Here is a 21808-nt window from a genome sequence, read left to right on the forward strand (position 1 = left end):
GATAAATTACACATCAAAAAATCCTATAAAATATAAGATAAAATATATATTAATAACATAGTTAAAGCAAAATAATAATAATAATAATAATAATAATAATAATAATAATAATAATAATAATAATAATAATAATAATAATAATAATAATTAATAAAATATAATATGCAAAGTATAATCAAGTATATAATTATCAAAATGATTTTATTATATAAAAAAATTATTATATAATTTAATAAAATAATATTATGTAATAATTACATATTTATAATGTTATTATTCCATATTAAATTAATTAAATAAATTTGTATACTATAATGACATAATTGATAAATTAAACTAATTTTCGATTCCTATGTTTATATATGCCAAACACTAAAATACAATTTCGATTCCGATTCCTTGTTGAGTTAAGCATGAGAGAGGAATCTGACATTCCATTTCCGATTCTGATTCTAACTGTGAACCAAACTGTAACACCCCAAACCCGCCATGTGAGGCCCGGTGCGTTAAGATACCGACACGCGTCTCTAATACCATTCACGCAGTGGAAATAATAAATAACTTCAAAAAGAAATACCAGAGTGCTATATTTACATACGTTGGTCCAAAATAATTACAACCTAATCCTTCTTAATACAAAACTAGAATGTATATATATTAAACATAAACTAAAAACATATCCAATCTGCTATATTTAACTCAAAAAACTACCACGTCCTGGAGCTATCTAAGCTCGATCACCAAGATGATCTGAAAAGATTTAAAATCATCAACGAGGTGAGACACTTCTCAGTAAGGAATAAATAGTTTATAACAGTGCGTGGCTGAAGTGTTTAATATGCAATATAAAAATATCTGTCCGAATGCACTCCCAATCTTTAAGCAGCCCAAAATATCATACTCAAAGCCATATCATGGTCAATGTCTTTATCATCCAAACTCATGCCAACAATTAAACATATTTTACTGATAATTCTCGAGGATAAGGAATTCTACCCGCCCATACAAGTAGATTCCATCTGCTCTAGTGCTAACAACAAGGCACTCACCATCCTCAGTAAGCACTCAGGTTATGTATTTAGGTAAAGTCACCGAGAATAGGGAAGGTCACCCGCCAATACAAGTGACTTCCCTCTACTCTGATATCCATAAATAATTACCAGAGTACTCGCATTTCTCGGCAAGCCCTCAGGTGGAGTAATTTACTTTACCCTAAATACTTAATTAAAGTCACACCCAAATCAATACCAAACATATCACAAAGTCCCTCACAGGATAATCAACGTAGTTGTCAACCATACCCACACAGGGTCCACAATCATGCAGAAAGCAACGTCCACACAGGACTAATAAACCACATTGCATATATGTCCACACAGGACTGGTCCACATGGGACTAATTAAACCACACCACATATATGTCCACCCGGGACTAATCAAACACACAGGTGACAAAAAAACATCACGTTCATGGTAAATAGGTAAACAACCTCCTCATATCACTGTCAATGTTTGCCTCCCAGTATAAACGTCCATATAACGACCTCCTCATACCACTGCCAATGTTAAATCGTCATTTACATGAACCACACCACAGATCAATAACCAATCATCCACAACCACACCATTACCACAATATACACAACCATTCAGTATTTTCATCCAAACATAACTCACAACCAAATCCAGTATGTTCAACCATACAAGAATTACAACCAAACAATATTCACAATCTCAATAATTCATCATTCCACAGAGTTTATAATCATTTAATTGTCAAAATGGTTTCAACCACACGATTTTTCCCATGTTAATACATCTATAATTAAAACAATATTTCCAATACCAGTATATTGCAGAAAACTATACCTGTATATGTAGGAATTTTTACCCAAAAATTAGTCATTTGAAATTATTGAAAACCTATTATAAAATATTTCCCCTTACTTGATTCCTAAAAAGCCCCTAAGAACAAACAGCCTAACATCCACAGGGTTCCCAAATAACACCTTCTAAACAATATTTCCCATAACGAAAACTCAGCATTTCTACGCATACTACATTTTCTACAACTGCCAAGAAGCTAAAAACTGAGTAGAAAGTCTTACCCTGAATTTGGGATGGTTTCCTAACTTAGCCCCACCGATGATCAGCTCTAGCAAGTTTGAAGAGAACTCTCTCAGAATTATCGTGGTGGCTTCAGATCATCGAACCGAGTTAAATCCGGCCCAAAATCGAAGAAAGAAGGTGGTAGGGCCGAATTTCTAGTGAGAGAGAGAGAACAATGCAACAATTTTCGCGCAGAAATGAAAGATTTCAGTATTTATATTGTGGCCTTCGTCGAGGAGCCACGTCACCTCGTCGACGAGGTCATGTAGAAGACTCGTCGACGAACTATCCCTTCGTCGACGAAATTCATAGATGCTCGAATCATCCTCTTGGTATTTCCTCATTAACGAGACACGTCACCTTGTTGACGAGCTCAATTGTAACTTCGTTGACGAACGCTTCCTCCCTCTCTCCTATTATTTAAATATTATAATTATTCGGGTCACTACACAAACATTGTCATAATATATATAAAATTAATTTGTCACATATTTAACATTTAAAACAAAGACATACCAATATGCCTCTATATAATTTCTCAAAAACTTGATCATTGCAGCCTTTCTATAATAAATAGATGACCTCTTAAATATTTTTGCTACAAAAATGAAAGTAGCTCGTCATTCTGAACTTATTGAAGCAGTTTAAAATAGTTTGGCACGACAAAGGACTTGTCTCTCATCTCGAACTTATGCACTTCTATTTTTAAGTAAAAATATAAGATCTCTAATGACATTCCAATAATCTGAAAATGTCTTTTTTTAAAAAAATAAAAATAAAAAATTAACACAATGATAAATTGCATTTCTTAAAAAACAAGAAATTGATTTTGATGGCATTTTTCTAAAGGAAAGAATTGCATTAACTTGGCTTATATGTATTCAAATGGGAAGACAGAAAAAGTCAATGAGGTATTTTTAAAATTTTATTTTTGGATATGAGGAACTCCGGCACGAACCTTTTGGAACTCCCGGGTGCGGCACGAAACCCCGGAGTATTGTCTGCTTCCCCATGTATCTATTTTTGGCTAAGCATTAAAATAAAGAGGTGGGGATTCAAAAGAACATCGCTAGAAGGAGGGCTTGAACCTCCGACCTTGTGGTTAACAGCCACACGCTCTAGCCAACTGAGCTATTCCAGCTTGACGTCTTGACGAGTTGGTTGATAAAATTAAATTAAATTTTTTAAAAAAAGGAATCGCTCTCCTCCGCGGTAAAAATTTTATTGACAATTGCATGTGTGCACGCAAGCACACTACCAAAAATGTAGGCAACACTGTCAATCTTACTCTGGCAAAGGAGCTTTAAATTGTGTTTTATGTTATGATTACAACATTACACAAATAAACACATTTAATTAAAGAATATGAGATTTTTTTATTAAAGGTTTTAAAATTTTATTATATAGAATAAAAGACATCAATTTCATTTTTTGGATTTTAAAAATTTTACGAGTCTCCATCATGTTTGATTTTGTCCATTTATAGCCAAGTAGTTAATTGTTTTGCCTTTTTTTTAAAACAAAAATTATTTTTACACATAAAATGTCATAAATATTATTCAAATATCTAAATAAGTTAAAAAAAATAAAAATTAAATTTTTGGGAATGAATTTCAATTATTGAAAAGATCTATATAATCTCTCTCAAAAAAGCGATGGATATGAGTTTTTAATTATCGTCAAAATAATTAAATTTTTAAAAATTTAATTTGACTTCTGATGATAAATTGACAAATGTGATACAAATATGTCACATAGAAGTTAAGGTTAAGGGAGCTCCTTAAAATATGCAAAATTTCGGAAAAAGTTCATACCTATTTAGTAGATTAGTGTATTTTCTCTAATTATATAAAGCAAAAAAAAAAAAGGGGATTTGGGGGTGAGAGGTGTGTTACTTTGTTGTACTCAGGCCCAATGGGCCTAGTAGGCATTGGACAAACGAGCAGAAGATAAGATGATTCAATTGAACCAAATCCACTTCCTTCACCCCCGCCCACTCCTCTCTCTCTCTCTCTCTCTCTCTCTCTCCACACCCGCCAGACTGAGCTGTTGCGAGCTCCGTCCAACCGTTTCCAATGGCCGCCGCAGCCTTCTCGATGATGGCGCAGTCTCCGTTCCTGAGGCTAAGCCCTTTGCCTTTTCACCATCCGGTAGCACTCTTTCCTTCTTTCTCCAATCCACATCCTTTTTTTCCTTTTTACTCTCTTTTTAGTCTCAGTTTCCTTGGAAGCTGAATGGAGATTCAATTATCCTTTGCTGCTTCTCCGTTATGCTTTTCTTCGTTTCGTCATTCGTGCTGGGTATTTTTGGTTATATTTGGGCCGCTATCGTTATTTTATTTTTATTTTTTCCAAATTTTAAGCGTGCTATTGCTCCGTAATCTAGATTTCATTTCTCCCTAAATGGAATACCGAAGTTGTCGGGATCGGGAATGTGAGGCTATTCTCTTCTGTTACTCTAATTCAGTGCAAGAAGAGGTATTTATTTGTTTGTTTATTTTTCAAATGCTTTTCTTCTTCATGATCGAAAATAGTCATGTTAAGATCTATCAGACGATTTAAATTGAATTGCAGCTTAATCAGAGTGCATTGAATATTTAGTTGATGCAAGCCTTAATTATCGTGTAGAATGGTCATAGATATTTGTATAGTATACCTTATCAATATTGATCTACTTCCGTAGAGAAACAGGAGTTGATATTTGGCTGGAGCAAATCAATAGACATAATAAGCTTTTCAGTTTTCATGCATACATTTGTGTCACGAGCTAAACTTGTTCAGCGCATTATACTTGCTTGTGACCGTTTGTCTCGTATGCTTGGGATGAGTTTCCATCATGTAAATGCTAGTGCAGGATTATTTTCCAGTATTTGTTTCATTGTATGCCAAATAAGGCCGCATGACTCCTCCGTCACTTTGATGTTTTCTAGTATCAGGATGATATTTACATAAAAACCTCTTTAGGGAAGAGTGAGTGTTTATCCATCTTGTAAAACTCACTATCTATTGTCAACGTATTTAGCCTACTTGTCTCCCTCGCTAAACACACAATGTCAACGGAGGTGTTGTTAATGAATTGCGTTGCTTTAATGTTTACTGCTTGCTTGTCACTGCTTTCGTGATTGATTATTGTTTTTACTACCATTTGATTGAATGCTAATGAAAGTATTTCGTGGATGAATGTTGGTAAACGATAGGCTGCCTAGTTAAGCAAGAGTGTTTTAGCTAGCGCTGCACGGCCCTTTCACAAAGGCGTGAAAATAGTTGGCCTGTAATAATTTGCCATGGAAACATTATTTAGTGCTGGTAATTTCTTAATGACATGTCTCTTTTAGGAGAGACAAGTCCATCCCCAAAACTACAACATTTCACATTTTTGTTTCAAAAGCTAAGCACATCCTAAGAAATTTTGTTCATGCTCATTCAAGTGAACTTAATATTGTGCTCAAGGACTGCATCTTATGTGGTGTGACTCACTAAGCAAAACTGGGGCCTCATTCCATCAGGCTCCGAATGTAGACCTATTAGTGTAGCATTGTATTTGTACTGTTGAGGTGCGCAGAGCTGTTAGAGTTCTTCTTTTTTATGCTATTCTCCTTATTTTATTTTATTTTTAAGGAAGAAGAGGTATGCAACTTAGTTAAAAAAGAAACCCTCGCATTTACTAATGTTATGTTTGGTTTACAAAATGGAACATGCAAAAGTTGTTATTTCAACTAATGTGGAATAACATATGAATAAACTTTCCCATGGTAATATTTCAGAATGATGCTTCCATGTATTCTCCATATTCATTAGAACAACACTAAGATTTTCTTGATAATTTGCCTGGAATGGCACCACTCCCAATACAATACTTACTCCATTCCTTTCTTATTTCATACGTCAAACCAAATGTAACATAATGCCATACTACTAATATGATAAAAGAGTATATGCTCTTTGAAAGTTTGCTATGACCATTTCTTTGCGCTGATCTATGTATGATTGTGATAAACCTAAGAAAATAACTTCCCAATCTTCAACTAAATTCCACATCCTTCTAAGTTATTGAGAGGTCCTTCTATTCCTTTAATTTTAGAGGCTCTAGAGATCACACTATAACAGTGATAAATTATCTACTATATAAGGTCGACCTTTTTGAAGTTGTGTGGATTTGTTCCAACTCTTCTGAGTTTTATGCTTGAGAGTGGAACCTTAAGTGAAATAGCTTGACTTGCTATGTCTTGAGCATATGTGATGAAGCTTTTTTTTTTTTCTTCTTCTTTTATATTATATTTTTTTAAAAGGTAAAATTCTCTTAAGGTTCTTTGTAGAATTTTCATTCTAAAAAAATTTATCCTTGTGCTAAATATGTACACAATGTAACATCACATGCACGTGTGTGCACCATGTGGAACCGCCTCCCTTATGGGGAATTGAACCTTGGCTTCTCTCACGTAAGGCCATGACTTGATCCTTAGGTTGCAAGCCCAAGCTCTTATCCTTGTACAACTAAATTGTTTTCAATTTTTTATTTCTTTTTAATTTTACAATTTTTGCCCTTTTAAATTGAGAGTAACTAGTAATTTTCTAGACACAGATGATTTGATTATGCCTATCCCCCTTGTATCATTTTCATGTTAGAATGGCAGAATGCATTGGCGTTCACAATATAACAAAATTTTAATTTTTTTTTAATGTAACATTTAGCTATTTTCCTTTAAATTAGAAGAATAATAGTTCTGCAGATGCTATATCACTTTTGATTTGATTATGCCTGCTCCCTCTTTATTATTTTCACGTTAAGGTGGCACAATGCATTAGTTCACAATGTAATACCTTTGCAATTTGTTTCCTAGGGAACATTATCTTGCCATCATGCACCCTTTGGGATTACACATTGGCAGCATGGTAATAATGAATTGAAGACTAGTCTAATGCTCCTCCTCCAATATTTGTTAATGTTAAGGCTTGATATACACTGTTAGCACACAACCTAATAGCTTAAGCTTTTAGGTAAAGTGGTAGTCTAACATAATATCAAAGCAGGTTACCAGGAGGTCCTAGGTTCTAGTCTCCTTGCCCACATTTTATTGTGCGATGTTAAAAAAAAAGTTATTTGATCTCAGTAATGAGTGTTATTTATTGTGTGTTTCTCTCCACATGCTTTTGGGCTGCACGCGCGGGGTAGTGTTAAAGCTTGATATACATTGTTAGCCCGCAACCTAATAGCTTAAGCTTTTAGGTAAAGTGGTAATTTAATAGTTAACATAATAAATGGAATGCTCATTGTTACCCCTGGTTGTTCCTTCCCATGGACTGTTGGATTTGAGCCTTTGCAATAAGGGCTCCCCATTTTCAACCACGTGCCACTAATGTTATGACGCATTATTAAGGAGTAGACTTGGTGGGTTGAGAAGAAGGCAAGGTAAGTTGTCATATCGCAAGAAGCACTTCCTTACAATTTACATGATCCCTTAGGAGTTAAGAAAACCAAGAACACGAAATAAATGATTCACCAACCTAGACGTTGTTGTCACCACTCTGGAGTTTATGTGACACTTGCCCTATGCCATTAGTTGTCTAGACTTGTCAATGAACACTTGTGGCCTTGTCTATGGAACTCCACCTTAATGAGGAAATGATTGCATTCCTCAGATTTACAAAAAAGTCTCTCTCTCTCTCTCTCTCTAAAAAAAAGGAAAAGAAAAGAAAAGAGGAGAATGCCACACATCTTGACCCTTCTAACTGACATTTATGAACACCAAGCCCCTCATGCGATTGCTCAGAATTGGCAATTCTATCATGTTTACTCTCTTTTTATTGATTTCAACAATGTTTAGGTTTGACCGTCCTATTGAGAGCTATCATGCTCTATCCAGGATTTAGGATTTTTAATGATTCAATTTTAATATACTATGCTGTTTAGGGAAATAAGACAAATGGGAACAATTGTCCTGCCATGTGGGAGTTGAGGGTCCTACAAGGCAGAATGTGATGTGTTAAAAAATGGGGTGAGCCTCTCCTTCCTCTTCTAAATCAATGTGGAACTGTCAATAGAAGGCCATAAATTATGCCTTGTTAATAGCTATAAATCTAGGCTGTATATACTTTCATAAATAGGAAAGGAGATTTAGCTTGCCATGTATAGCTTCCTAAAATCACTCTATGTAAATTGGCTGACTTACCATATATAGCTTCCTAAGATCACTTTGAGTAATTAGCATGTACAAATTTAAGTTTCCTTGTATAACTGACAGTCTTGCCTATATAATGAAAGACGTTCTCAAAAGAGAGGACAATTCGAACCATTCTGTTATGGTATCAGAGCTATTCTCTAAGAAATCTCAATCCTAGTTTTCTCAGTCATAGCCTCAGTACTTATGGAGAAGTCAGATAATGTTTGTGTCAGATTCATTGGCAAAAATTATGCTGCTTGGGAGTTTCAATTGGAGACCTTTCTCAAGGGTAAAGAGCTGCGGGGACATATAAATGGCAGCAGCAAAGGGAGATCTACTGCAGAAAGGTCTGTGGCTGACAAGGCAGCTTGGGATGCCAAAGATAATCAAATCATGTCCTGGATTCTTGGTTTTATGGAGCCACATCTGATTCTTTCTCTGCGTCCTCATAGGTCTGCAAAGGCTATGTGGTATTATCTCAAGCAAGTCTATAACCAAGACAACAATGCTAGGCGCTTCCAGCTTGAGTTGGCCATTGCTATCTATGCTCAAGGGGATCTATCAGTTCAAGACTACTACTCTGGTTTTCTGATTTTGTCGAATGATTATTCCGACCTTGTTACAGCCACGGTCTCTGCAGAAGGATTGGAGGCAGGATTGGCGACAGTACAACACGTACACAAAACCAGCCAAAGAGACCAATTTCTAATGAAATTGAGGCCTGACTTTGAATCTATTTGTGCCTCTGTAGTAAATAGAGATTCTGTTCCAACTTTAGATGCCTGTTTTGGAGAACTCTTGCGTGAGGAACAACGCCTCAATACTCAGAATATTATGGAGCAGTCTCGTGTTGCTTCTATACTGTCTCAGTTGCCTATGCTGCTCATGGCAAGGGGAAGGGTTGGCTTGAGCACCACACAGTGCTATAGCTGTAAGAAATATAGCCATATTGCCCCTAACTATCCTCAGAAATTTTGTAATTACTGCAAGCAGCCAGGGCACATTATTAAGTACTGTGCTATCCGTCCTTCACGCTCCAACAAGGTCTATCATGCTGTTGTTACTGGTGACTTACAGCCAGCTATGCCTGCTGCTACTGCTGCAACTTCTGCTGTTGCTTTACAGCCTCCAGCACCTTTTCTAACTCAAGAAACGGTGCAAGAAATGGTTGTGAGTGCATTTTCAGCATTGGGTCTTCAAGGTACTGGTTCTTCATCTCCCTCTTGGATCTTAGACTTGGGTGCTTCTAATCATATAACTAATTCTCTCCATGGTTTAAGTAATGTCAGAGAATATTGTGGCTTTTCACATATTCAAACGGCCAATGGTAGTGCTCTACCCGTTGTGGCAGTTGGTGGTGTATCTTCTTCCTTTAAGGGTGTTCTTGTATCACCTAATCTCTCTGTGAAGTTAGTTTCTGTTGGCCAACTTGTGGACCAAAATTATGATGTACATTTTACTCATGGTGGTTATGTTGTGCAGGGTCAGATGTTAGAGTAGTTGATAGCGAAGGGGCCCAAGAATGGGCGTCTCTTTTCTCTACAACTACCCGTTCCATGAGGCTTACCTTCTTTCTCTGTACTGTCTTCACTTTGTAATAAGTCTAGAGTGTCAAATGAAGTCTGGAATAAGCACCTTGGTCATCCTAATTCTAGGGTTTTATCTTATTTTTTGAAATTTGGTCTATTGAATAATAAACTTACTAAAAGCTAGAGAAAGGAAGAGCAAGGACTTTGGAAATGTAAAATGTATAAAAAGTGAGGGTGATATTGTCTTGGTTAAGGACGAAGATATTAAAGAAAGATGGCGAAGTTACTTTAGAAAGTTGTTTAATGAAAACCAAATAGAAGGCTTAAACTTAGAATTGTCAAATGAGGAAAAGACTAAAAGTATAAGATTTATTTGCAAAATTAGAGTTAACGAAGTTAAGTTTGCACTAAAAAAGATGAAAAATGGGAAAGCTATAGGATCAGATAACATCACAATTGAAGTTTGGAAATGCTTGGGTGATAACGGAATTATATGGTTAACTAATTTATTTAATACAATTGTAAAAACTAAGAAAATGCCAGATGAATGGAGGAAAAGCACTTTAATACCTATATACAAAAATAAAGGAGATATTCAAAATTGTAATAACCATCGTGGAATTAAACGTATGAGTCATACGATGAAACTATGGGAAAGGGTAGTTGAACAAAGATTAAGGTTAGAAACGAAGATCTCAGAAAATCAATTTGGTTTTATGCCTGAGAGATTTAACACAGAAGCTTTTTATCTTTTAAGAAGATTAATGGAAAAGTTTAGGGAAAAGAAGAGGGACTTGCATATGATATTTATTGACCTTGTGAAAGCATATGATAGGATACCTAGGGAAGTTCTATGGTGGGTTTTAGAAAACAAGGGTGTATGTTGTAGGTATACCGATGTCATTAAGGATATGTACGATGGAGTAATGACTAGTGTAGGGACTATAAATGGAGAAACTAGAGAATTTCCATTTACCATAGGTGTACATCAACGATCTGCTTTGAGTCCTTATCTTTTTGCTTTGCTGGACCAATTAACTAAGAGTATTCAAAAGGAGGTTCCATAGTGTATGTTGTTTGCAGATGATATTGTATTAATTGATGAAAGTAGGGACGGAGTAGAGGCTGAATTAGAATTATGGAGAGAAGCTTTGGAATCTAGAGGCTTTAGGATAAGTAGAAATAAAACAGAATATATGAAATGTAATTTTAGTAATGGTAGGAGGAATATTGGAGACAAAGTTAAACTTGATGATGAAGAAATAAATAACACTTGTAGATTTCGATACCTTGGATCTATTATGCAAGCTGAAGGAGAAATTGAAGATGATGTAATGCATAGAGTTAAAGCAGGTTGGGTAAAATGGAGAAGTGCTTCAAGTATGCTATGTGATTGTAGAATACCCTTAAAATTGAAAGGGAAGTTTTAGAAGACAGCTATAAGACCAGCTATGCTATATGGATCGGAATGTTGGGCGACGAAGAAACATAATATCCAAAAAGTAAAAGTTGCGCGAGATGAGAATGCTTAGATGGATGAGTGGTATAACATTGAAAGATAAATTAAGGAATGAACATATTCGTGGTAAGTTAGGTGTAGCTCCTATAGAAGATAAGATAGGTGAGGGACGACTTAGATGGTATGGACACTTGCAACGTAGGCCTTATAGTGCACCTGTAAGGAAGAGTGACTTAGTTACTGTGGGGGGCAGTAGAAGGGGTAGGGGTAGACCTAAAATAACTTGGGAGGGGATAGTGAGTAAGGATTTAATATTCTTGAATCTATCAAAAGAAATGGTTCATGATCGCATAAATTAACAGAAAAGGATTCATATAGCCAACTCCACTTAGTGGGACTAAGGCTTGGTTTTGTTGTTGTTGTCGGTCTATTGAATAATAAAGAGCATTCTTCTTCCACTATGTTTCTTGATTGTGCAACTTGTAAACTTGGCAAAAGTAAGACTTTACCCTTTCCTTTTGAAGGAAGTAGAACCACCCACAGTTTTGAGATCATTCATGTTGAAATATTGGGTTGATAGTCAACTATCCTTGTAATTAACTTTGGGATTCTTTCCTATTCTAGAGACAATGTAGCTGTCTAGTAGGTGTGGACAGATTCATTATACGTGTAGCTTGATTGTAGGATCTATACCTCTGACCCATCTCTATATGTACTGTACGAATTCATTGAGAAATATAGAACGAACAAATATTCTTCTCAAGCTCTGTTTTTCAAGTTGGTATCAAAGCCAGGTTCCCAAAGGACCTCTCTTTTTCCTGATCGTGTCCTCCATTGACGCCACACCGAAAAAAACTTCGAAACCTACTCATGTTACCATGAGCAAGTTAGATTCTAAAGCATCTAGGAACAAATATGCTCCTATCATTGTTTAATCTAAAGGTTCATCATTCAACGCAAGGATTGTACTCAATGAAACAAATTATGATGTGTGGTCTCAACTCTTAGAGATGCATATTGCAGAGAAGGAGAAATTCTCCTTTATTCGTGGAAACTCACAACTACCTACGAGAAGGATGATCAATATGAAAAATGGTACGCAGACAATCAAAAGGTCAAGCGATGGCTGCTGATGTCTATGTCCCCAGAAATTATGAAGCGATACATTCGCTTACCCACTGTGCGTGATATTTGGAAAGCTTTTTTCAAATCTTTTTATGATGGAGCAGATGAGTTACAAGTTTTTGCCTTAAATCAAAAAACTTTCTTTGCCAAACAGAACGACAGAGTACTTTTTGTGTATTATGGAGAAGTAACCGAGATTTTTGGTGAGTTGGATCATCGTGATAAGGTGGTTATGGAGTGTGAGAAAGATGTTAAATCTTATCGAAAATCAGTTTAGCGACAAAGGGTGCATATTTTTCTTGCAGGATTGGATGGTGAATTTGAACAAATCCGTGGTGAAATTTTGAGAAAGGAACCTATTCTTGAATTAGAAGAATGTTATACACTGGTCTGCCGTGAATTTGTTTGATGCACAACGATAAATGGAGACCCTGAAAAATCTGAAACTTCAACCATGATGGCTCGAAACGGGCCTCCTCAAAACGAGCAGGACTGAATAAAGTCCAGCCATCACAAGACAAATAATGGTGTTGACAAATCCACCTATAAATGCACTCATTGTGATCAAAATGGTCATACCAAAAGTTGATGCTTTGAACTTGTGGGGTATCCAGAATAGTGGGATCACAACCGTGATCCACGGAAGAGGAATCCCAAGAAGACCTCTACTGCTGTGATTGTTGAAACAAAGGCAGAGGATGAGGTTGCTAAAAAGGTCTCGGCATTGGCAGCAGTTGCAAGTAATGGTGGTAAGGTTTTAAATATGTCTACACCTGTTTCTAATGGTGCATGGATAATTGATTCTGGTGCTATAGATCATATGACATTTGATTCTAGATAGGTCTCAACCCTTAAACCGTCTTCACTAATGTCTGTTTTCACTGCCAATGGTACTTCGACCCCAGTTATTGGGGGAAGGATCTTTGCCCCTCACTGATACTTTGAATTTAGATTCTATTTTAGTTGTTCCTTCTTTGAACTATAATCTTTTGTCAGTTTCCCAAATAACTGCTGCCTTATTTTGTGTTGTAATTTTTTGGCCTGAACTTTGTGTGTTTAAGGACATCTGAACGCGGCAGACAATTGGTTGTGGTGTTAGGCGAGGGAAGTTGTATTACCTAGAATTGGTGTCAAAGAGTTTAGACAAGTTGGGTCAAGCTCTGAAGGTGGATGGTTCTGAGGGGGAAAAAAAAAAATCTGACGTCTTGTTATGACATCGACGTCCGGGACATACTTCTTTTGGTTACCTCAAGAAATTATTTCCTAATTTATTTGCAAAATTTGATGTTGTTAGTTTCCAATGTGATATTTGTGAACTTGCAAAGAGCCATTGTGCTTCATTTACATTAACTTTGAATAAAAGTTCAGCTCCTTTTATGGTTATACATTATGATGTTTGGTGTCCATCCAAAGTCACTACCTTAGGTGGATCATGTTGGTTTGTTACTTTTATTGATGATTGTACCAGGATGACCTGGGTGTGCTTGATGAAGTCCAAAGGGGAAGTGAACTTATTATTTCGAAATTTTCATAAAATGGTTAATACTTAGTACAATGCACAAGTTCAGGTCCTTCATAGTGACAATAGAGGAGAATATTTGAGTTCTGAATTGTAGCAATATTTGGAAGCATACGGAATTATTCATCAAACTACTTGTTCCTATACACCCCAACAGAATGGGGTAGCTGAGCGAAAAAACCATCACTTATTGGAGGTTGTCTGCGCTTTATTGATAGAAAGCTCAAATGCCGTTATCTTATTCACTTTCTTCTGCAATGTATTTGATCAATCGAGTACCCTCGAGCACTATTGATTTCCAGACACCATCCCAAGCTATTTCTAAAGCGATTGTTGCCCCAACTGTCCCAAACTTACCTCCTCATGTCTTTGGTCGTGTAGCATTCGTACACCTTCATAAGCATTAACGCAACAAGTTGACACCTCGAGCATTGCAATGTGTCTTTCTTGGGTACGCTACTCGTCAAAAGGGGTACCGATGCTATCATCCTCCAACTCAAAGAATGTTTATTACTTTGGATGTTGTTTTTCATGAAGACTCCATGAAGACTATGGTGTTGAGGAAGCTTAGACTCTAGACTATGATGTTCACATTTCTAAAGAAGGGAAACTCCCTAAACATGGTAACCGTGATGTGGGTAACTTGGATACAAGTGGTATAATTTGGACGCTAGTGGCGATGAACACTTACAACTTGGGTCAACCAATCAAGAAGTGGGTGAATTGGATTTGAGTGGTACAACTTTGGACCAAAGTGGTGATGCACACCCAGAAACTGAAGTTGTGGCTCCACCTTCGTCCGAGTCCCTCGCACCACAGGCAACTAATACACCAAACCAATTTCTTGCTGTGGATGTTTTTGTATTAGTTAGAAAACAGCTACCACAACGTCACACCAGAGTTATTCCTAAACCCACATATGAACCTAATCCTTCTAGTATAGTTAAATATCCTATGAGTCACTATGTGTCTAACCATCGTTTGTCATAATCAAATCAGTCATTTGTAAATCAATTATCTACTGTATCTATTCCTAACAGTGTGCAGGAAGCCTTAGCTGACCCAAGGTGGAAAGTTGCTATGAATGAGGAAATGAAATCCTTGCAGAAGAATAAAACTTGGGAACTTGTTGATTGTCCACTAGGAGAGAAACCAGTTGGATGCTGGTGGATTTTTATTGTGAAGTACAAAGCAGATGGTACAATTGAACGCTTTAAAGCAGGATTGGTTGCAAAAGGATACACCCAAACCTATGGGATCGAATATACAGATACTCTTGCACCTGTAGCTCAAATCAACATCAGTCGAGTATTGTAGTCTCTAGCTGCGAACTTGGACTGGCCATTACAACAATTTGATGCGAAGAATGCCTTTCTACATGGCTAGTTGACCGAAGAAGTCTACATGGATCTCCCACCAGGAAGCTGATACCAAAAATACATAGTCAGAAGGTGTGCAGGTTAAAAGAAATCATTGTATGGGTTGAAACATCTCCAAGAGCATGGTTTGGAAGGTTCACAAAGGCTATGATAACCTTTGGCTTCCATCAGAGCAATTTAGACCACACTTTATTCCTGAAGAAACAACCAGATAAAATCACTGCACTTATTATATATGTAGATGACATGGTAGTCACAGGAAATGATCTTGAAAAAAGGAAAACACTACAAAGTTACTTGTTCAGAGAGTTCGAAATGAAAGACCTCGGTCCCTTGAAATTTTTCCTTGGAATTGAAGTGTCTCGATCTGATAAAGGGATCTTTCTCTCTCAAAGGAAATATGCCTTAGATTTGTTATAAGAAACTGGTATGTTAGCATGTCAACCAACTGATACACCAGTGGAAGAAGGTTTGAAATTATGTGTTGAGTCTAATAAGGTACCAGTTGATAAAGGGAGATACCAGAGACTTGTAGAAAGATTGATGTACTTAGCACACACAAGGCCTGACCTTGCCTATGCATTGAGTATTGTCAACCAATTTATGCATGATCCTGTAGAACAACATATGAATGTTGTTATGTGTATTTTGAGGTATCTAAAGTTGGCTCTTGGAAAGAGAATTTTGTTCACTAAAAATATAGATTGTCAAAGCGTGGAAGCATATACTAATGCTGACTGGGCTGGAGCAGTAGATGACAGGCGATCTACTTCAGGATATTTCACCTTTGTAGGTAGTAATCTCGTTACATGGAGAAGCAAAAATCAAAAATGTTGTTGCACAATCAAGTGCAGAAGCTGAATTTAGAAGTATGGCACTTGGAGTTTGTGAAGTGTTATGGCTAAGCTTCTCTTGAGGGATTTGGACTATCCACCTAGGCAACCAATTCGTCTATATTGTGAGAATAAAGTAGCATGTGATATTGCCCATAATCCGGTTCAACATGATCGTACAAAACATGTAGAGGTAGACAATTTTTTCATTAAGGAGAAGTTGGATGAGCGAATTGTGGAGTTGCCTAACATTCAATCAAAGGATCAGTGGGCCGATATCCTCACCAAAGCAGTTTCAAATTGAGTGTTCTCAAAGTTTTTGGGCAAGTTAGGCATGTGTGACATCTATGCACCAACTTGAAGGGGACTGTTGAAATATTGGGTTGATAGTCAACTATCCTTGCGATTAACTTTGGGATTCTTTCCTATTCTAAAGACAATGTAGTTTTCCAGTATGTGTGGACAGATTCATTATACGTGTAGCTTGATTGTAGGAACAATAGCTTGATTATAGAATCTATACCTTTAACCCATCTCTATGTGTACTGTATGAATTCATTGAAAAATATAGAACAAACAAATATTCTTCTCAAACTCCGTTTTTCAAGTATTCATAGTGATGTCTGGGGTATTAGTCTCTATTATTTCTCATGCCCAATACAAATATTTTGTGACATTTATCGATGACTACAGTAGATATACATGGGTGTATTTCTTGTGGCACAAATCAGAAGTTTTTCATATGTTCAAACTGTTCTTAGCTCTTGTTGACACTCAATTTTCAGCTGCTATTAGTCTGACTCGGGTGGGAAATATATGTCTCATGAGTTCCAATCTTTCTTGCAATCTAAAGGTATAATCTCTCAACGTTCTTGTCCATATACTCAACAAAATGGAGTAGTTGAACGAAAGAATCGTCATTTTTTAGATGTTGTTCAGACCATGCTCATTGAGTCTTCGGTTCCTCCTACGTTTTGGGTAGAAGCACTTACCACAGCAACCTTTCTTATAAATAGATTTCTTCCCAAGTTTTGGATTTCAAGTCTCCATATTTCAGACTTTATCATCGCAATCCTATTTATACAAATCTTAACATTTTTGGGTGTGTATGCTTTATGCATCTTCCCCCACTGGACAGAAACAAGCTTTCTGCCCAATCCATCCATTGTGCCTTCTTGGGATATATTGTCATACAAGAGGGTTATTTTTGCTATGATCCAAACTCTAATTGGGTTCGTGTTTCAAGGAATGTGCTCTTTTTTGAAAATCAATGGTTCTTTCCTATGTCTTCCTCACCGGAGTCTCTTGTTACTTTCTTGCCTTCTTTTGATGACACTTTTAGTGCTCCTAGTACTCATGTTGAAAGGTTCCAGCCAGGCATGGTATACCAGCGGAGACCTCTAGTGCTGCCCCCTTCTGCTCCTGTCTTGCCATCTGCTCCTTTGTGCCGCTCCTCTAGAGTATATGTTCCTCCTAACCATTATGGATTCCCGTCACGTATGGCAGGTACTACTACTTCTGCACTGTCTGCCACTCTAAATTCTATTGCTATTCCTACTGGCTACTCACATGCAGTCAAAGAGAAATGCTGGCAGCAGGCCATGCAGGAGGAACTATGTGCTCTTGAGGCTAATAAGACTTGGGAAGTGGTGGATTGTCTTGCGGGTGTGACTCCACTTGGATGTAAGTCTATTCTAGTAAGGTTAAGTCTGATGGTAGTTTGGACAGGTATAAAGCCCACTTAGTAGCTCTTGGAAATAATCAATAATATGGAGTAAATTACGAGGAAACTTTTGCTCCGGTGGCCAAAATGACCACCATCTGCACAATTTTGGCTATTGCCGCTTCTCAAAATTGGGGTTTGCATCAACTGGATGTGAAGAACGCCTTTCTTCACGGGGATCTCGAGGAAGATGTTTATATGCGTCTTCCTGTAGGTTTTCTTTCCACCCCTACTTCGGCAATGTGCAAGTTGCGTCGCTCCTTGTATAGTCTCAAACAGGCCCCTCGTGCATGGTATGAGAAATTTACTTCTACCCTACTCAAGTTTGCTTTTCTCAAAAGCAAGTATGATGCATCTTTGTTTCTTCGAAAAACTGAGATTGGTGTTGTCATTCTCTTGGTGTATGTTGACGACATAATCATCACGGGTACTGATTCGGTTCTGATCTCCCAATTAAAGCAGTATTTACAGGATTCTTTTCACATGAAGGATCTGGGATCTCTTACGTATTTTCTTGGTCTAGAAATTATTGCTGGTTCACATGGCATTTTTCTGTCACAGCACAAGTATGCCCAGGATTTGGTGGCTGCTGCTGGTCTCCAGGACTCTACCCCTCTTGATACTCCTATGGAACTTAATCTCAAGCTGCGCAAAGAAGAGGGTGACTTGTTATCAGACCCTGTAGCCTGTCGTACGCTGATTGGCAGCTTGGTCTATCTTACAATTACTAGACCTGATATTTCTTATGCAGTCGAACAGGTTAGTCAGTTCATGGCTTCTCCTCGGAACCTTCTTATGGCTGCAGTTCGACGAATCATTCTTTATGTCCATGGCACAGCTTTGCGGGGACTTTCTATCCTGCTGGTACTTCACTTGATCTTGTAGCATATAGTGATGCTGATTATGCCAGGTGTAGTGACACTCGATGTTCTACTACGGGTTGGTGTATGTTTCTTGGTCCGGCTCGTATTTTTTGGAAAAGCAAGAAACGGGACTCTGTTTCTAAGTCCTCTACTGAGTCTGAATATAGGGCCATGTCCCAAGCTTGCGCGGAGATACATTGGCTCTGAGGGCGCTATTGACTGAACTTGGCTTCTCTCTAGGTGGTCCTACTTCTCTTCATGCGGATAATACTAGTGCCATTCACATTTCAGCCAATCCACTTCATCCGTGAGGCATTTGAAGCTTAGACCATCTCTCTTCCTCATGTGTCTAGCAATCTTCAAGTGGCAGATATTTTCACCAAGGCTCTCACACTGCAACAAAATAATTTTCTTACAAACAAATTGATGCTTATAGATAGCCCACATCAATTTGAGGGGAGATGTCAATAGAAGGCCATAAATTATGCCTTGTTAATAACTATTAATCTAGGCTGTATATACTTTCATAAATGGGAGAGGAGATTTAGCCTACCATGTATAGCTTCCTAAAATCACTCTATGTAAATTAGCTGGCTTACCATATATGGCTTCCTAAGATCACTCTGTGTAATTAGCATGTACAGATTTAAGTTTCCTTGTATAGCTGGCAGTCTTGCCTATATAATGAAAGACCTTCTCAAAAGAGAGGACAATTCGATCCGTTCTGTTAGGAACAAGTTCCCTTGAATTGAAAAATGTGGTTGCCTTTTCTTCACATCCCAAAAGTTCTCATCTGGTAGTATGAAATGATTAATGCAATATATCGTTGCTCTTTGTTGTTCTTATGATTTTTGGTAGATGTGATTGGTTGCCTGGTAAAACTATTCATTCAATGTCATGTTTCATCATTTTCCCAAGCTTCCCTTTACAGAAATGATTGTTTTTCAATAGATATGTTCTACCAATCTGTTATTTTACAGGTGAACTTATTTGATAGTAAAATAGAATGTTTGGATTTAATAATACAGGAGAACTTTGATATGTGCAGTCAATCAAGATGCTGAGGAATCTTATAAAAAGACTGTAGAAGTGGATAGATTGATAAACATGCTGAGGGATGCAAATACAAATGAAGTAGGCTTGCAGACCTTTCTATTTGATTGCTCTCTTTTGTTGAACTATGGATTTTTAAAAAAAAAAATTTCATTGAATATAAATTTGTCACTTTCATGGACCTTTCTATTTGATTGCTCCCTTTTGTTGAACTATAGATTTTTTCAAAAAAGAAGTTTTTTCATTGAATATAAATTTTGTCGCTTGATACTAGTTTATATAGTAGGTCAAATCATTCTTATTACACCCATTTAAGAATTGTTGGCAGTATTGGTTAGCCTGCATCATATTCATGCAGGACAGACTCATAATTCACCAATTCCCCTTAGGATTTGAGTAGATATCTTTATGAGTTGTCCGAGTCATATGAGTGCAGCTATCATTTGCCTTTGGATTTGTTACAATAAGACCAAATAGGTCATAAAGCAGATGCCAACACTTATTACTCCTTAGACTTGTTCCATAAAAGATTTTTCTATGTTGAAAATGTTTAAACGTAACACTTGCTGCTCAAGATTCTCATGCTATTGAGTGTCTGGGGAGGGCAAGAAGTGCATAAGTTTACCTTCATGCCTGGAGAGATTGTTTCTGTGACTTCAATAATTATCCTACACATATTGGTGTATAATCCTTGTGGGATTGGTGATTGCTAACTCTTTTGACCTGATTTAATCCAGATCCAGTAATTTGTAATGTCTAAAAGTTGCTTGTTTGAATCTCCATCCATGATCTATCTTGATAAACCATTTTTTTTTATTTTAAATTTAATACGTTTTCCCTGTCTTCTGAAAACAGCTTCAGAAGCTTGTGGGTGAGAATATCCTTGCCTTCAATGAAGATTTTTGGATACGCCTTGCAGCTAGAAGTGACACCTGCAAATCAGAGGATGATAAAGCACGGTTTTTGACTTGGTTGATTTTTGTTTTAGGATGTTTCTAAGGTGAATTTTTTTCTTGTTTCTGCTGTGTTTGCATAGAAATTGTTTTGACGTATTATTTTATTTGCTCACAGAAAGATTATGAGGAACTGGCAGTATCTGTAATGAGCGTAGTGGATCATTTTGTCCATAAGACCAATGTACCCTCTCTCTCTCTCTCTCTCTCTCTCATGCATGTGTGCACATGCTTTTTTAGAGGAATCCTGCTTGATCACTTTGCTAATAGTTTCATCAGTACCATTTCTGTCTGTCATATTTTTGCTTTGTTACTTTGTATGTTTATTGCACATTTGTTTACTCCTACAGGAAAAAATAGAGTCATCAACTGATATACTTAAGGAGATATTAAAACCAGTAGTTGGTGAAGGGGAAGAAATTGCCTGGCCTCCCAGAGATCCTGAAGCACTAAAGTTAATGGAGAAAGTAATTGTTTCAACTCTCTTGAACTATTTTTTTTGTTTGCACAGGGGCTTTTAGAGAAGTCATAAACAAATATATATATTTATAGCCATTTTTTTGGTTCTTTGGAGTATTTTACTGTGTATAAGACAAAGTTATACTTCGTCTTCCACTTTTTGTCAAGGCTTCACCTAACAGTGTTTTGCTGCATTGCAACATTTTCTAGACACTGGTAGCAGATGTTAATGTTGCGGCCTACATACAACGCAGAATTTATGTCATCCAGTCACGCATGGAATAAAAAATAATAAACAAATGTATGAAGATATGACTTATTTTCTATCTTAGCAGACCCAGGGTTCTCATTATATTTACACACACATACAATTTTTACAGTTCTAGAGCTACTAGAAGATTTTACATGCAAATTACGAATGTTTTATTTCATTTTGGAATGACAGAATGAAAAATTGCTGCATCTGTCTCTGAATGATTATGATGGAATTTTACAAAAGTTCTTTGTGATCAATAGGAAATAATCCAAAGGGTGCAAGAGGGGCAACTGGACGAAGGATTTCTTTCAGAAGTTAATGCTCAACTACGTCAAGTAAGTCTCTTGACTCTTCTATTTTGTATGCACATGCGCACAAACAAACACAC

The 21808-nt window shown here is 36.9% G+C and overlaps 1 protein-coding gene and 1 non-coding gene across 2 annotated transcripts in view; one reads left to right on the plus strand and one right to left on the minus strand.

The window, feature by feature from the left end:
* Window positions 1-3176: 3176 nt before the first annotated feature.
* Window positions 3177-3250, minus strand: TRNAN-GUU (transfer RNA asparagine (anticodon GUU)). The gene has a single exon. It is a non-coding gene; the product is annotated as a tRNA-Asn (tRNA).
* Window positions 3251-4060: 810 nt separating this feature from the next.
* The window catches only part of LOC131156458 (uncharacterized), a 29118-nt gene continuing 11370 nt past the window's right edge, over window positions 4061-21808 (plus strand). The window contains exons 1-7 of the mRNA XM_058110159.1: window positions 4061-4259; window positions 4495-4586; window positions 19728-19833; window positions 20608-20706; window positions 20824-20889; window positions 21056-21172; window positions 21681-21755. Coding sequence (XP_057966142.1) covers window positions 4185-4259; window positions 4495-4586; window positions 19728-19833; window positions 20608-20706; window positions 20824-20889; window positions 21056-21172; window positions 21681-21755 — 630 coding nt within the window. The 5' untranslated portion in view covers window positions 4061-4184. The remainder of the gene's footprint in view (window positions 4260-4494; window positions 4587-19727; window positions 19834-20607; window positions 20707-20823; window positions 20890-21055; window positions 21173-21680; window positions 21756-21808) is intronic.

The sequence above is a fragment of the Malania oleifera genome, chromosome 5 (genome assembly GCF_029873635.1).
Source record: "Malania oleifera isolate guangnan ecotype guangnan chromosome 5, ASM2987363v1, whole genome shotgun sequence".
Classification (NCBI taxonomy): domain Eukaryota; kingdom Viridiplantae; phylum Streptophyta; class Magnoliopsida; order Santalales; family Ximeniaceae; genus Malania; species Malania oleifera.